General features: G+C 43.1%; 1 protein-coding gene across 3 annotated transcripts in view; it reads left to right on the plus strand.

Annotated features, from left to right (window-relative positions):
- Positions 1-11,288: 11,288 nt before the first annotated feature.
- The window catches only part of LOC139561842 (protein inturned-like), a 49,540-nt gene continuing 43,904 nt past the window's right edge, over positions 11,289-16,924 (plus strand). For all 3 annotated transcript variants that reach the window (XM_071379150.1, XM_071379151.1, XM_071379149.1), the window contains exons 1-2: positions 11,289-11,563; positions 16,061-16,644. In XM_071379150.1, coding sequence (XP_071235251.1) covers positions 11,412-11,563; positions 16,061-16,644 — 736 coding nt within the window. In that variant the 5' untranslated portion in view covers positions 11,289-11,411. The remainder of the gene's footprint in view (positions 11,564-16,060; positions 16,645-16,924) is intronic.

The raw sequence follows: 16,924 nt of genomic DNA on the forward strand, positions 1-16,924 counted from the left end.
CCTCTGATGTTGCACTTATCTTTCATAGTATATGACCTAGAGGCTCACTCCCCTCCGTGAGCTTGTCCAGGAGGGGGTGTATTTGAGATGGGAGTATCTAGAATTGACAATTGATATATGCCATTGGATGAGGTAATGTTTTGGTAATAGGAAGTACCAAGAACGAGAAGTAGAACCTCGTCTAAGAAACCAAACTGAACGATAATTTATAGCTAATGCTATCTGGCTATGGGATACTCCTCTTTCAAGTAAAAGGCCCTTTGTGAAGTTTCTAAGATCTGTGGTTCGTCATGTGAGTTGAGAGGGGTGTATCTTGGCTATAAAAGATACTAAGTATTCTTTTGTAAGCACTCTCAGAGAATTCAATTATAGACACTGAATTGATCTGAGAGTCAAAGGGCTATGGTGAAGCTCATATAATTAAAGATGGAGTTTAAAATATAACTCTGACTTGTGTGTGGTTTGTAAACTCTCCTCATTTAGTAATACAGGAAATTACCACGACACAATAGAGAATGAATACCTCATCCCCATACTGTATTTTTTTATCTTGCTCCTTTGCACCCCTGTATTCTCTACTTGCACATTCATATTCTGCACATCAATCACTCTTGTGTCTAATTGGTATATTGTAATTACTTCGCCACCATGGCCTATTTATTGCCTTACCTCCCTTATCCTACCTCATTTGCACACACTGTATATAGATTTTCTTCAACTGTATTATTGACTGTATGTTTTGTTTATTCCATGTGTAACTCTGTGTTGTTTGCTGTATGTGTCGAACTGCTTTGCTTTATCTTGGCCAGGTCGCAGTTGTAAATGAGAACTTGTTCTCAACTTGCCTACCTGGTTAAATAAAAGCTGGGAGGAAAAGAATTGTAAGCACCAAAGTGGGTTTGTCAAAATAATATCTGAAAATGTCAGCTGTTGAACATAATACTTCTATTTGCAATAGCAATTTATGATATATGCAGTTGAGGAATACTCCATGTACCAACACTACATGTAGGACGAACATAAGACATTCCCACATACAGCATTTTTTTATTTTTTATTTCACCTTTATTTAACCAGGTAGGCCAGTTGAGAACAAGTTCTCATTTACAACTGCAACCTGGCCAAGATAAAGCAAAGCAGTGTGACACAAACAACAACACAGAGTTACACATGGAATAAACAAACGTACAGTCAATAACACAATACAAAAGTCTATATACAGTGTGTGCAAATTAAGTAAGATTAGGGAGGTAAGGCAATAAATAGGCCGTAGTGGCGAAATATTTACAATTTTGCAAATAAACACTGAAGTGAGATGTGCAGAAGATGAATGTGCAAGTAGAGATATTGTGGTGTAAAGGATATATATATCTTTTTTTATAAAATAAAAATAACAATATGGGGATGAGGTAGTTGGATGGGCTATTTACAGATGGCCTATGTACAGGTGCAATGATCTGTAAGCTGCTCAGATAGCTGATGCTTAAAGATAGTGAGGGAGATATGAGTCTCCAGCTTCAGTGATTTTTGCAATTCGTTCCAGTCATTGGCAGCAGAGAACTGGAAGGAAAGGCGGCCAAATTAGGAATTGGCTTAGGGGGTGACCAGTGAGATATACCTGCTGGAGCGAGTGCTACGGTTGGGTGCTGCTATGCTGACCAGTGAGCTGAGATAAGGCGGGGTTTACCTAGCAAGGACTTATAGATGACCTGAAGCCAGTGGGTTTGGTGACGAATATGAAGCGAGGGCCAGCCAACGAGAGCATACAGGCAGTGGTGGGTAGTATATGGGGCTTTGGTGATGAAACGGATGGCATTGTGATAGACTGCATCCAATTTGCTTGGTGGAGTGTTGGAGGCTATTTTGTAAATGACATCGCCGAAGTCAAGGATCGGTAGGATAGTCAGTTTTACGAGGGTATGTTTGGCAGCATGAGTGAAGGAAGCTTTGTTGCGAAATAGGAAGCTGATTCTAGATTTAATTTTGGATTGGAGAAGCTTAATATGAGTCTGGAAGGAGAGTTTACAGTCTAGCCAGACTGTATACAGAATGGTGTCGTCTGCGTAGAGGTGGATCAGAGAATTACCGGCCGCAAGAGCGACATCATTGATGTGTACAGAGAAAAGAGTCGGCCCGAGAATTGAACCCTGTGGCACCCCCATATAGACTGGCAGAGGTCCGGACAACAGGCCCTCCCATTTGACACACTGAACTCTATCAGAGGAGTAGTTGGTGAACCAGGCGAGGCAGTCATTTGAGATACCAAGGCTGTTGAGTCTGCCAATAAGAATGCGGTGATTGACAGAGTCGAATGCCTTGGCCAAGTCGAGCGATACGGCTGCACAGTATTATCTTTTGTCGATGGCGATTATAATATCGTTTAGGACCTTGAGCTTGGCTGAGGTGCACCCATGACCAGCTCGGAAACCAGATTGCATAGCGGAGAAGGTACGGTGGCATTCGAAATGGTCGGTGATCTGTTTGTTAACTTGGCTTTCGAAGACCTTAGAAAAGGCAAGGTAGGATAGATATAGGTCTATAACATTTTGGGTCTAGAATGTCTCCCCTATGAAGAGGGGGATGACCACGGCAGCTTTCCAATCTTAGGGGATCTCAGACGATACGAAAGAGAGGTTGAACAGGCTAGTAATAGGGGTTGCAACAATTGCGGCGGATCATTTTAGAAAGAGAGGGTCCAGATTGTCTAGCCCAGCTGATTTGTAGGGGTCCAGATTTTGCAGCTCTTTCAGAACATCAGCTATCTGGATTTGGGTGAAGGAGAAATGGGGGAGGCTTGGGCAAGTTGCTGTGGGGGGTGCAGAGCTGTTGACCGGGGTAGGGGTAGCCAGGTGGAAAGCAAGGCCAGCCGTAGAAAAATGCTTATTGAAATTCTTGATAATGGTAGATTTATTGGTGGTGAGTGTTTCCTAGCCTCAGTGCAGTGGGCAGCTGGGAGGAGGTGCTCTTATTCTCCATGGACTTTACAGTGTCCCAGAACTTTTTTCAGTTTGTGCTACAGGATGCAAATTTCTGTTTGAAAAAGCCAGCTTTTGCTTTCCTAACTGCCTGTGTATATTGGTTCCTAACTTCCCTGAAAAGTTGCATATCGCGGGGGCTATTCGATGCTAATGCAGTACGCCACAGAATGTTTTTGTGCTGGTCAAGGGCAGTCAGGTCTGGAGTGAACCAAGGGCTATATCTGTTCCTGGTTCTACATTTTTTGAATGGGGCATGCTTATTTAAGATGGTGAGGAAAGCACTTTTAAAGAATAACCAGGCATCCTCTACTGACGGAATGAGGTCAATATCTTTCCAGGATACCCGGGCCAGGTCGATTAGAAAGGCCTGTTCGCTGAAGTGTTTTAGGGAGCATTTGACTGTGATGAGGGGTGGTCGTTTGACCACGGACCCATTACGGACGCAGGCAATGAGGCAGTGATCGCTGAGATCCTGATTGAAGACAGCAGAGGTGTATTTAGAGGGCAGGTTGGTCAGGATGATATCTATGAGGCTGCCCGAGTTTATGGATTTGGGATTGTACCTTATAGGTTCCATGATAATTTGGGTGAGATTGAGGGCATCTAGTTTAGATTGTCGGACGGCCGGGGTGTTAAGCATATCCCAGTTTAGGTCACCTAACACTACAAACTCTGAAGATAAATGGGGGGGCAATTAATTCACATTTGGTGTCCAGGGCGCAGCTGGGGGCTGAGGGGGGTCTGTAACAAGCGGCAACAGTGAGAGACTTATTTCTGGAAAGGTGGATTTTTTAAAGTAGAAGCTCGAACTGTTTGGGAACAGACCTGGATAGCATGACAGAACTCTGCAGGCTGTCTCTGCAGTAGATTGCAACTCCACCCCCTTTGGCAGTTCTGTCTTGGCATAAAATGTTGTAGTTGAGGATGGAAATTTCCAAATGTTTTGGTGGCCTTCCTCAGCCAGGATTCAGACACGGCTAGGACATCAGGGTTGATGTCAACCATACATAGAGGCATTTTTCAGCTATGATTTTACCACTAAGAATCCAGAATGGAAATGACAATGGGGCCAGCACAGGACGTAATACACCCTTACAACTTTCTACTTTTTGATCTTCTTGACTTCTTATCTGGTAAACTGCTACTGTGTGTCAAGAAAAGAGCCCCAATTAGGGGTTAGTGTACTCCAGTAAAAAAGGTCTGGTTTAGATTAAAAACTATTGCCCTGTGTTCTCGTTCATAGGGGCATGAGAGACTAGTCAGTGGTAGAATTGAGTTGGCTTTTATCGGCCCAAACACCCATAGACCCACAAGGTTGAGGTTACTCATGGACAGTAATTAGTAATAAAAAATTGTTTGCATTGATGCATTGTGTCTTCTAACTGTCCAAGAAAAGGATCCAAAGTGTTAAGAAATATTTGTTCCCATAAATACAAAGGAGGATGTCTCTCCTCATACCTCTGGCACTTTAGTCAGACTGCCAGACTGTGCACCACAGAGCCAATCAGGAGAGAATACATACAGGTCAAAGGTGCCAATTGAAAGTCAAGGGGTGTCTGTGCCTTTTGGATTACTCTCTCTTTACAGATAACCCCTGTGACTTGAACAGTCTGCTCTGCTCATGTCTGAAAGTGACAACGCCAGCAGCCAAGATAGTTTTTCACAGTATGTCATAAAAAACGATTACACTTATGAATGTATGTAAAATGCTAATATGTATTAGATCCAGTACAATGGAATAACTAAGACCTGAATTTGAATGCAGCGTGTTCCGATTCCTCCTTCTCTTTCTGTCCAGCAGGGTCAACCAAAAACACTTGGCCTGATGGTTCATGCAGATACTGGGGAAGCAATATAGAAATGTATTGATCCATTAAATGATTTTACTATTAAATGACCCATATCACAACCCTCGTACCTCTTCACAAAAATGTACCTAAATCAATTTTGGAAAAAATATTTTACTCACAAAAGACAGGAATTTATTTTCCCAGTTATAAATAGTATGCCAATCATCAAATAACTATTTTCATCAGAAAAACGAACCCTCAAATGCAATATTGCATTTTGTAAGTTGTCTGCAGGTGGCTTGTTGTGAATGCACTCAAATATCAAGTCATTATCAGGTTATGTAAACTGTGTTCTAATACTCAACGTAGAAGGATTTGTCTTAATGTACAGTATATGAAAGTGATGCTATGAAAAGGATTATTTCACGTTATCAAGCTCACTGTGACTGACAAATCACTGCCTATTACTGTGATTAAAAAGAGCATATGAAACAGTGTTTTTCATGAGGCCTACCTGTGCGCCTTCCTTTAAGCACCTCTGTTTGAACACCTCTCCTGTCCTTGATCCATACCACATACAGCCATTTGCGGATCTTTTCAGTGTCCATGTGAAAGATAGTTATTGCGAGGATGGAACATTTGTTGACTTAAAAAAATATAATTAAACACCCATGTAAAATGAAGGTCTGCAAAGCTTACAGATTTAAGTCTAATAGCATGAGATGAAAGTAGACAAACATCAGAGTGTGCGATATGGAGTGGACATTCTGAACCTTGTTTGAAGTCACCAGGTCACATGAACAAGGAGCTATTGAAATTCTACATTTGGAAAAATTAATGTAAAAGCATGTGAGATAAAAATGGACAAACTAAATGGTGTGCAATGTGTAGGGCCACTGAGTGGACATTCTGAACCTTAATTGAAGTCACATGACCAAGGAGCTATTGAAATTATACATTTTGAAAAATTAATTTAAAACCATGAGAGATAAAAATGGACAAACTAAAGGGTGTGCAATGTGTAGGGCCACTGAGTGGACATTATGAACCTTGTTTGAAGTCACTAGGTCACATGACCAAGGAGCTATTGAATTTTACATTTGGAAAAATTCATGTCAAATAATTTGAGAAGAAAATTGACAAACTAAAGGGTGTGCAATATGTGTCTATGCCATTGGGTTAGCTACAACCAGTTTTGAAAGTGTTAGGAGTAATGGTTAAAGAGCTATTGAAATGTGAAAAAATTCATTTGTCATGTTGACGGTCCCTAACTGCTGTTGGTGGACGTAAGGAAAACTACAGGCGAAGATCCTTTGAATATCCAACCTGAAACTGTCTTTACCTCGGTCCGTTCCATGTCTTCTCTGGGGATATGGAGGAAGTATGATCAGAGGGGTAGCCTTGTATATTTGAGAAAGTCAAAGAAAAAAAGTTTTTTTACAAAATATATGAGACTCAAATAAGGTGTAAGTCCTACAACAAAGCTTGTATAGTATATTCATAGCTACACAGAGATGTGTCTGGTTAGACTGTAAACTCTCCTTCCAGACTCACATTAAGCATCTCCAATCCAAAATTAAAGCATCCTTCACTCATGCTGCCAAACATACCCTCGTAAAACTGACTATCCTACCGATCCTTGACTTTGGCGATGTCATTTACAAAATAGCCTCCAACACTCTACTCAGTAAATTAGATGCAGTCTATCACAGTGCCATCCGTTTTGTCACCAAAGCACCATATACTACCCACCACTGCGTCATGTATGCTCTCGTCGGCTGGCCCTCGCTTCATATTCGTCGCCAAACCCACTGGCTCCAGGTCATCTATAAGTCTTTGCTAGGTAAAGCCCCGCCTTATCTCAGCTCACTGGTCACCATAGCAGAACTTTCACTGGTCACCCCAAAAGCCAATTCCTACTTTGGCCGCCTTTCCATTCAGTTCTCTGCTGCCAATGACTGGAACGAACTGCAAAAATCACTGAAGCTGGAGACTCATATCTCCCTCACTAACTTTAAGCACCAGCTGTCAGAGCAGCTCACAGATCACTGCACCTGTACATAACTCATCTGTAAATATCCCATTCAACGACCTCATCCCCATACTGTTATTTATTTTATTTATTTAGCTCCTTTGTACCCCAGTATCTCTACTTGCACACTCATCTTCTGCACATCTATCACTCCAGTGTTTAATTGCTATACTGTATTGTAATTATTTCGCCACTATGGCCTATTGATTGCCTTACCTCCCTTATCCTACCTCATTTGCACACACTGTATATATACTTTTTCTATTGTATTATTGATTGTATGTTTGTTTATTCCATGTGTAACTCTGTGTTGTTGTTTGTGTCGCACTGCTTTGTTTTATCTTGGCCAGGTCGCAGTTGTAAATGAGAAGAATGTTCTCAACTAGCCTACCTGGTTAAATAAAGGTGAAATAAAATAAAAAATAAAAAAGTGTACAAAGCTCTCTCTCTGACCATAATTCTATATTCCTGATTCCTGCTTACAAGCAAAAAGTTAAGCAGGAAGCACCAGTGACTCGATCAATATAAAAGTGGTCAGATGAAGCAGATGCTAAGCTACAGGACTGTTTTGCTAGCACAGACTGGAATATGTTCTGGGATTCTTCCGATTGCATTGAGGAATACACCACATCAGTCACTGGCTTTATCAATAAGTGCATTGAGGACGTCGTCCTCACAGTGACTGTACGTACATACCCCAACCAGAAGCCATGGATTACAGGCAACATTCGCACTGAGCTAAAGGGTAGAGCTGCCACTTTCAAGGTGCGGGACTCTAACCCGGAAGCTTACAAGAAATTCGAAACAGGCAATGTGTCAATACAGGACTAAGATTAAATTGTACTACACCAGCTCCGACACTCATCGGATGTGGCAGAGCTTGCAAACCATTACATACTACAAAGTGAAGCACAGCCGAGAGCTGCCCAATGACACAAGCCTACTAGACAAGCTAAACTACTTCATGCTCGCTTCGAGGCAAATAACACTGAAACATGCATGAGAGGACCAGCTGTTCCGGACAACTGTGTGATCGCGCTCTTCGCAGCCGATGTGAGTAAGACCTTTAAACAGGTCAACATTCACAAGGCCGCAGGGCCAGATGGATTACCAGGACGTGTACTGCAAGCATGCGATGACCAACTGGCAAGTGTCTTCACTGACATGATCAACCTCTCCCTGTCCGAGTCTGTAATATCAACATGTTTTAAGTAGACCACCATAGTCCCTGTGCCCAAGGACAGTAAGGTAACCTGCCTAAATGACTACCGACCCGTAGTACTCACGTCTGTAGCCCTGAAGTGCTTTGAAAGGCTGGTCATGGCTCACATCAACACCATTATCCCATAAACCCTAGACGCTCTCCAATTTGCATACCGCTCTAGCAAATCCACAGATGATCCAATCTCTATTGCACTCCACACTGCTCTTTCCCACCTGGACAAAAGGAACACCTATGTGAGAATGCTATTCATTGACTACAGCTCAGCGTTCAACACCATAGTGCAATCAAACCTCATCAATAAGCTAAGGACCCTGGGATTAAACACCTCCGTCTGCAACTGGATCCTGGACTTCCTGACGGGCTCCCCCAGGTGGTAAGGGTAGGTAACAACACGTCCGCCACGCTGATCCTCAACACAGGGGTGAGTGCTCAGTTCCCTCCTGTACTCCCTGTTCAATCATGACTGCACGGCCAGGCACAAATCCAACAACATCATTAAGTTTGCCGATGACATGCATTTGGTGGTTGATCTACTTCTTTTCTGTGGGTGGCACTGTGTGCTCTTTTCGACGGATGGATCCCGGACTCTCCGGGGCTATGGAATCCGGGGGGTCGGGGGTGGTCTGCCGGGCATTGGGATGACAACCCAACTCGGGATGAGGAGGGCTTTTAGCGGGTGGAATAGTGATGACCAATTGGAGGTTTACTTAGTAGCAATGCAAATATCATGGTACAGCTATATAGACACTCAATCATCATGTTACTTTTTGATGGTACGTTTACAAACATATATTTTGATAAATAGAGTTGAAACTTGTATCTCATTATGGTAAGTGGTGAAATAAGTATAGCCAGTTATAATTGTAATGGCTTAGCAGATAATAAGAAAAGACGATCAATATTTACCTGGCTAAAAGAGACGGAATATAATATCTATTGTTTACAGGAAACTCATTCAACAACTTTAGATGAAGTTTTGTGGAAAAAGGACTGGGGGGGCAAAATATATTTCTCACATGGGCAAAGAAATTCAAAAGAGGAGATGATATTAATTTACAGTAATTTTGATCCAAATGTGCAAATTGGCCAAATAGATCATCAAGGTAGATGGATTATTTTAAATATGTTATTGGACAATAAACAGATATGGCTTATTAACCTATACGGTCCAAATAATGATGATCCAAGCTTTTTTGAAAATATATATAAGAATTTATCAACTCTACAAGCAACACTAGACTCTATTATTATGGTGGGAGATTTTAATACGGTCTTAAATATCTTTAGTGGACCGGAAAGGAAATAACACTACAAACTATCACCCTTAGGGACTTAATGAAATCATGAATGTCATGGATATATTGGAATTAGTAGATATATGGAGGCTTAAATACCCTGACCTAGTGAAATATACATGGCAGAGGCTTAATCATGCTAGTGGTCTTGATTACTTTCTTATGTCATTCTCTCTGGCACCAAAAATTAAAAAGGGGTTGATAGGGGACAGAATGCGGTCAAATCATCACATAATTGGTATATATATTTCTCTTAAAGAATTTCCACGTGGGCGAGGATATTGGAAATTTAATCAAAGCCTACGTGATGACAACTTGTTTATAACTAGGACAGAAGAATTTATAACTGACTTTTCCCGACATTACATACGTACAGCAAATCCCCTTATTGTATGGGACACTTTTAAATGTGCCTTTAGAGGCCATGCAGTTCAGTACCCTTCTATAAAACAAAAGCAATTTAGATCAAAATAGTCCATATTAACAAAGGAAATTAATAACTCATGTACTGATTACCTCAATTACGTCCACTAACCTTCATTGACTCTGTACCGGTACCACCTGTTTGTAGTCTCGCTATTGTTATATTACTGCTGCTCTTTAATTACTTGTTCCTTTTATTTCTTATTATAATTCGTATTTTTTAAACTGCCTTGTTGGTTAGGGGCTTGTAAGTAAGCAGTTCACTGTAAGGTTGTATTCGACGCATGTGACTAATACAATTTGATTTGATCTATTGATCAAAAGAGGCGGCATTTTACGCCACCTGCCATGTACACCCGCTTGACCAGAAGCGGTTCAACTCGTGAATGTGCTGCCCTGCGCTCGCTTACCGACTGGAGTCTGGGGTATTCAGGACTGCTTTCTTTTCGTTTTCAAAAGCATCGGGAGGGAACTGCGTGTCCTTGAGTCCGTGATTGACGTGAGAAATCGTGAGGATAAGTTTATAATTTTTGTTAGGATCGACAGCAGCATTAGGCTTTTCATTCAGACTAGGGCAAGGATTCTACATTCACCACCGGACCATGACAGAGGATTTAAACATGTAAAATGCATTTAAACATTTAGAAAACGCCTGCTGGCAGACGACTGGTCCAAAACGGCACTATTCATCCCAAGCCGTGAGTCGGGACTTTTTGTCCGGAATGGAAATGTTTTATCGGAAAGCCTTGATGATCTGTGCTGAACTCACCCTATCCTATCCTTAAAACATGAAACATAAATGATGTTTAATATTGCTACAGATAGGGGAACGTCCAGGTCATTCTCTAATACTTTTGAGGATTTTGATTCCATACGCAGGGTGCTTCTATACAGGTCAGTATATTGATACATGCTATGCTATGGCAACGACGAAGGGAGTTGATATGAACATGTTTAGGTAAACTATTTGCACTTTCTTTGTCTTTCTTTTCGCATTCATTGCACTTTTGTTTGACTGTTGTTGCTTTGTCCAAAGCACTCTTAATGCCATATGGGATTTTAAAGGGATTTAAAGACCTCGTGCAGTTCGTGAGGATGGGGAGGGGGCGAACTAAACATAATTGGTGCTCCTGCCCATCTATTCAGAGTGAGATAGCGTGTTAAAATGTCGCAATATTTTTGATTTAGCTGCGTTTGTGATTTTATTAGATACTTTGCACATTTGAGATACATTTTTATCTCATATTTCCAGAGCGTTTCAGACAAATGTTTCGCTTAGTTTAGGCATAGTCAAGAAGAGGCACCTAACACTAGTTGACATTTTTGTTACTATTAACGTTGTTACACTGAAACATTTATTCAGTCAATCTTTTTTTATTGCACGCGTATTAGTGGCTAGACGGGGGCACGGGTGATTCTGTGTCCCTACTCCCTTGTCTGTTTTCTACCCTGCTAACGGAAAGCTTCCATGTTGTCAAGGAAACATGAACATCAGCCAACCACACTGAGACAATTTGCGTCACGTGGCATAGTTGAAGAGCCCGTATGCAGACAACATGGCGATAGACTGCCAATGCTCACAAAGTAGAAAGTAGCTCAAACGTATTAGCTTAATGTTTAGAGTTATGACCTGTATCATCTTGTCGAACATATTTAACGAATGGAATTATGACTACTAAAGATTATAGCGGGACGCTCGAGCCCCATGCAGATGCGCGTAAGCACCCGAGACGGGAGGGCGACGACAGGGAGGAACTGCATGACAACGGGAATGATAGTGAATCAACATCATCAAGTTACTGTCAGTCCGACTACTCGGAGTAAGATAACCCTGTACATTATTGCTTGTTGCTTCCAAAGAGAAACCCTATTTTTCAGAGGGCTATGGTATTGAAGGGCTGCCTGACTGTTTGCAAAATACAAATCATATCAAATTGTTTTGGTCACATACGCATGGTTAGCAGATGTTAATGCAAGTGTAGCGAAATGCTTGTGCTTCTAGTTCCGACAATGCAGTAATATCTAACAAGTAATCTAACAATTCCCCAACAACTACCTAATACACACAAATCTAAAGGGTTGAATGAGAATATGTACATATAAATATATGGATGAGCGATGGCCGAGCGGCGTAGGCAAGGTGCAGTAGATGGAATAAAGTACAGTATTTATATGTGATATGAGTAATGTAGGGTATGTAACATTATTAAAGTGGCATTGTTTAAAGTGACTAGTGATCCCTTTATTAAAGTGTCCAGTGAGTGGGTCTCAATGTAGGCAGCAGCCTCTAAGAGTTAGTGGTGGCTGTTTAACAGTCTGATGGCCTTGAGATAGAAGCTGTTTTTCAGTGTCAAGGTTCCAGCTTTGATGCACCTGTACTGACCTCGCCTTCTGGGTGGTAGCGGTGTGAACAGTGGCTCGGGTGGTTGTTGTCCTTGATGATCTTTTTGGCCTTCCTGTGACATCGGGTGCTGTAGATGTCATTGTGGGTAGGTAGTTTGCCCCCGGTGATGCGTTGTGCAGACCGCATCACTCTCTGGAGAGCCTTGCGGTTGAGGACGGTGCAGTTGCCGTACCAGGTTGTGATACAGCCCGACAGGATGCTCTCGATTGTGCATCTGTAAAAGTTTGTCAGGGTTTTGGGTGACAAGCCAAATTTCTTCAGCCTCCACCACACTGTCTGTGTGGGTGGACCATTTCAGTTTGTCTGTGATGTGTACGCCGAGGAACATAACTTTCCACCTTCTCCACTGCTGTACCTTCGATGTAGATAGGGGGTGCTCCCTCTGCTGTTTCCTGAAGTCGTCAATCCTCTTCTTTGTTTTGTTGACATTGAGTGAGAGGTGTTTTCCTGACACCACACTCCGAGTGCCCTCACCACCTCCCTGTAGGCTGTCTCGTCGTTGTTGGTAATCAAGCCCACTACTGTTGTGTTGTCTGCAAATGTAACCGATGTGAAATGGCTATCTAGTTAACGGTGGTGCGCGCTAATAGCGTTTTAATCGGTGACGTCACTCGCTTTGAGACCTTGAAGTAGTGGTTCCCCTTCCTCTGCAAGGGCCGCGGCTTTTGTGGAGCGATGGGTAACAATGCTTCGTGGGTGACTGTTGTTGATGTGTGCAGAGGGTCCCTGGTTCGCGCCCGGGTCGGGGTGAGGGAATGGACTAAAGTTAAACTGTTACATTGATGCTGTTGACCCGGATCACTGGTTGCTGCGGAAAAGGAGGAGGTCGAAAGGGGGGTGAGTGTAACCGATGTGAAATGGCTATCTAGTTAGCGGTGGTGCGCGCTAATAGCCTTTCAATCGGTGACGTCACTTGCTCTGAGACCTTGAAGTAGTGGTTCCCCTTGCTCTGCAAGGGCCGCGGCTTTTGTGGAGCGATGGGTAACGATGCTTCGTGGGTGACTGTTGTTGATGTGTGCAGAGGGTCCCTGGTTTGCGCCCGGGTCGGGGCGAGGGGACGGACTAAAGTTAAACTGTTACACAAACTTGATGATTGAGTTGGAGGCGTGCAGGGAGTACAGTAGGGGGCTGAGCACGCACCCTTGTGTGGCCCCAGTGTTGAGGGACAGCGAAGTGGAGTGTTGTTTCCTACGTTCACCACCTGAGGGGGGCCCGTCAGAATGTCCAGGACCCAATTGCACAGGGCGGGGTTGAGACCCAGGGCCTCCAGCTTGATGATGAGCTTGGAGGGTAATATGGTGTTGAATGCTGAGCTGTAGTCAATGAACAGCATTCTTACATAGGTATTCCTCTTGTCCAGATGGGATAGGGAAGGGTGCAGTGTGATGGCGATTGCATTGTCTGTGGACCTGTTGGGGCGGTATGCAAACTGAAGTGCTTCTAGGGTGGTTGGTAAGGTGGAGGTGATATGATCCTTGACTAGTCTCTCAAAGCACTTCATGATGACAGAAGTGAGTGCTATGGGGCGGTAGTCATTTAGTTCAGTTATCTTTGCCTTCTTGGGAACAGGAACAATGGTGGCCATCTTGAAGCATGTGGGGACTGCAGACTGGGATAGGGAATATGAATATGTCCGTAAACACACCAGCCAGCTGGTCTGCGCATGCTCTTAGGACACGGCTAGCGTTTAAATGTTTTACTCATGTCGGCCACAGAGAAGGGGGGGCAGTCCTTGTTTGCAACCTCAGCTGTCTAGCTGTCTAGTTATCTTTATCAGTTGCCACCTCAACTTTATAACTTGACAACCGAGGCAGCTCACTGGAAGCGACTTGACAGGTGAAGCAGGATGCACACCGACTGTAAAGTGGTCTAGAGGTGGCTTACTGGCTACTGTTATTCTTCACCAATGTGTGGACAGTGATCGATGCATGGCTTTGCAGTATCAACATCTGTTTCATTAAGCTCATGGCATACATTCTTATTATAAAGGCAAGGTAGGCCTTTGCTATGTTCACCTAACAAATTCTGTGTAGTGTATGGATTCTATGAGATTAGTTTAAAAGTTTATAATTATAATTTATTACATTTCTATAGCGCTTTCATAGAATCTTAATGTACTTCAAGAGCAAAAAACAAACAAGCAATATATCATGACAGATCAACCAATAGAGGCCAAGTCTTTGAAAGCTGCATGGTTGATGATGGTGATGGAGTCTGCTGTTGATCTTATAGCCACTGGACTTCTCTTCCACTCTGTGTAGCAGACACTTGATGCTTCATCAGGTCTGGGCGCCAGAAAGATCACCACTCACAGTTCAGAATAGTAGCCAGTCGTCCTCACTACGTGCCCTCTGCCTCAGCACTGCTGTAGTCCTCTATCTTACGCTTCAAGCGACTCTAGCAAACAAAAAGCTAGCCAAGCCAAAAAGTGCTAATTTGTCAGTCAATATGGAAATCCGGGGCTCAAAAACAGCAGATACTGTATATATACAATTAAAACTCTTATGTTATCAAAAACAAAAGAGCTGATTTCAAATTCTATAATTAAAAACACCTAAAAAATAACTAAATATGTAGCTACACTTTTACCAGAGTTCTGTGCTGAGGCTGCTACTAGGGCTCCATGGCAACTATATGTTATTATTTGTATGTTTTTATTGTTGTCTGGCCGTCTCATTGACTTGGCCATTGTTTGCCTCTAGTCTACCAATTCCAAGCAATCCAAATACAATCAGTTTAAATGTTGAGTTCACCGTATCCAAAGAGCCTCTCAGAGTATGAGTACTGATGTAGGATCAGTTTAGCCTTTTAGGTCATCGTGAATAACATTATATGGACTGGTTGGGACCTGATCCTAGATTAGTACTCCTACTCTGAGATGTTTTGAGGATAAGGGACTAGAGCTCTATCTGCACTGCTGCACTGGTATGGACAGATCATCAGTGTAGTTGCACTATTCTGGGCCTAGTATACTACTCTCCTCCTCTTTTCTATCAAAGTTTGGGGAAATGTATTTTTCCAGTTTGGAAACTTAACCTTCATAAATAATTATATGCTATTTACCATCCTTAGTGAATTTATGGATGTGTTTTCCAAGAGTCTACCAGAGGCAGCACAGCTTCATTTAGAGGGAGACCGACTGACAGAAAAAAATGCCTGGCAGAATTTTTTTGGTTTTCTTTTTTGCTGAGTTAGGGCATTTTCTCCCTCGGGGCGGTGATGTGGGTTTCCCTTTTTCTCGTCTCTGCCTGTCTCAAAAAATGCCATTTCTAGTCTTTCTCCAGGCGTGTTGTTTTCTTTTCCCCCAAATGCCACACGATAAATTAGAACAGAAATGCACTCCACTGGGAATGAGTAAGAGAGAAGATTAGGGGATAATAAAACATCTTGTAAATGTAGTTGTTTTGAAGTATTATTAAATTAAAACAACAATGTATGTCATACAACTTTACACCTGTAGCCTACATGGTGGTTGTCCTCTTACAAATGTGCCTTTCAGTCATCGCTCTCTCCTTGACTGGAGTTATTCACTGACCCAGAACACAATACAAGATGGGCTATCAGAGGTTCTGTCTGTTTGACGGAGTTTCACTTGTTACACAGTAGTATAATTGTGTTACTAACCCGTTTGAATAGCATCATACAAGACTCATACAAGACTCATGTTTAGATGGGGATTGAAGTCGACAAGGGCTAATCTGACATACTGTGATGAAAGCCAATGTGCTCTAAATTGATTAGAATATATGCACTTTTAATCCTCAAGCGAGCCTTACGCCTCTACACTGTAGTTCTTGCCAAATTAACCTGACAATCCCTATCAGATGGGTTCACTGGGGAGGCAAACCATCACTTTTGACTCTGCTCTCAAACAGTTTCACTCAGTCTATGCTTTTTGTCTGTTCATTCCTAGCGACCTAGAGCCAGAATGGCTGGACGATGTCCAGAAGAACGGCGAGCTCTTCTACCTGGAGCTGAGCGAGGGCGAGGAGGAGGCGGCATTAGCTCAGGCTGCCGCCAATAACGGCCTCTCCACCAATCACGTGCACTTCAGCGAGAAGGAGGCAGAGATCATCAGTGAGGAGTGCAGGAAGTGTCCTGATGGCACTCCAACCAAAGGAGAGCCCAAGCTGAAAAGACTGGCCAGGATACTACGGAGGAAGAGGCGGCCATCCCAGCGGAGTGGGCCCGACGGAGGAGCCAAAGACTCGTCATCGCTTCCGACGTCCATCTTGAAAAACCAGGCGGGGCAGAGGGCGGGGCTGGTGGTCCAGCAGCAGCAGCTGAAGGAGGTGTGTGTCTACCTGAACCCCAAACGGCTGGGCAGCTGCTCCCCTCCTCCCCCGGAGAGAGGGGGTCTACTGGAGGCTCTGCTGGGGGTGGTGCATCGCCCGTCCTGGGGCCAAGGAGACCCTGCAGGGGGGAGGGGGGAGAGGATCACTGTCCACGGCCTGGTGCCCAACAGCCCCGCCATCAAGTGTGCACAGATACTGATCGGTGAGTGTTCAAAACCTCACTGTGGGGATGTCCGAAATGGTACCCTATTCCCTATATAGCCAACTGATTTTGACCATAATCGCCCTGGTCAAAAGTAGTGCTCTTTTAAAGGGAATAAGGGTGCCATTTCAGACTCACCTAATGTGTCTGTCATATACACATTGCCAGACCTTTGGATGGGCACTGGCAGAAATCCCAGAAAGACTGCAAGACATTTTTTATTGACATAATTGACATGATATTAAGTACTTATAAAATTGTGTTTTACAGCAAATCGTTT

This window comes from Salvelinus alpinus, chromosome 31 (genome assembly GCF_045679555.1).
Source record: "Salvelinus alpinus chromosome 31, SLU_Salpinus.1, whole genome shotgun sequence".
NCBI lineage: Eukaryota > Metazoa > Chordata > Actinopteri > Salmoniformes > Salmonidae > Salvelinus > Salvelinus alpinus.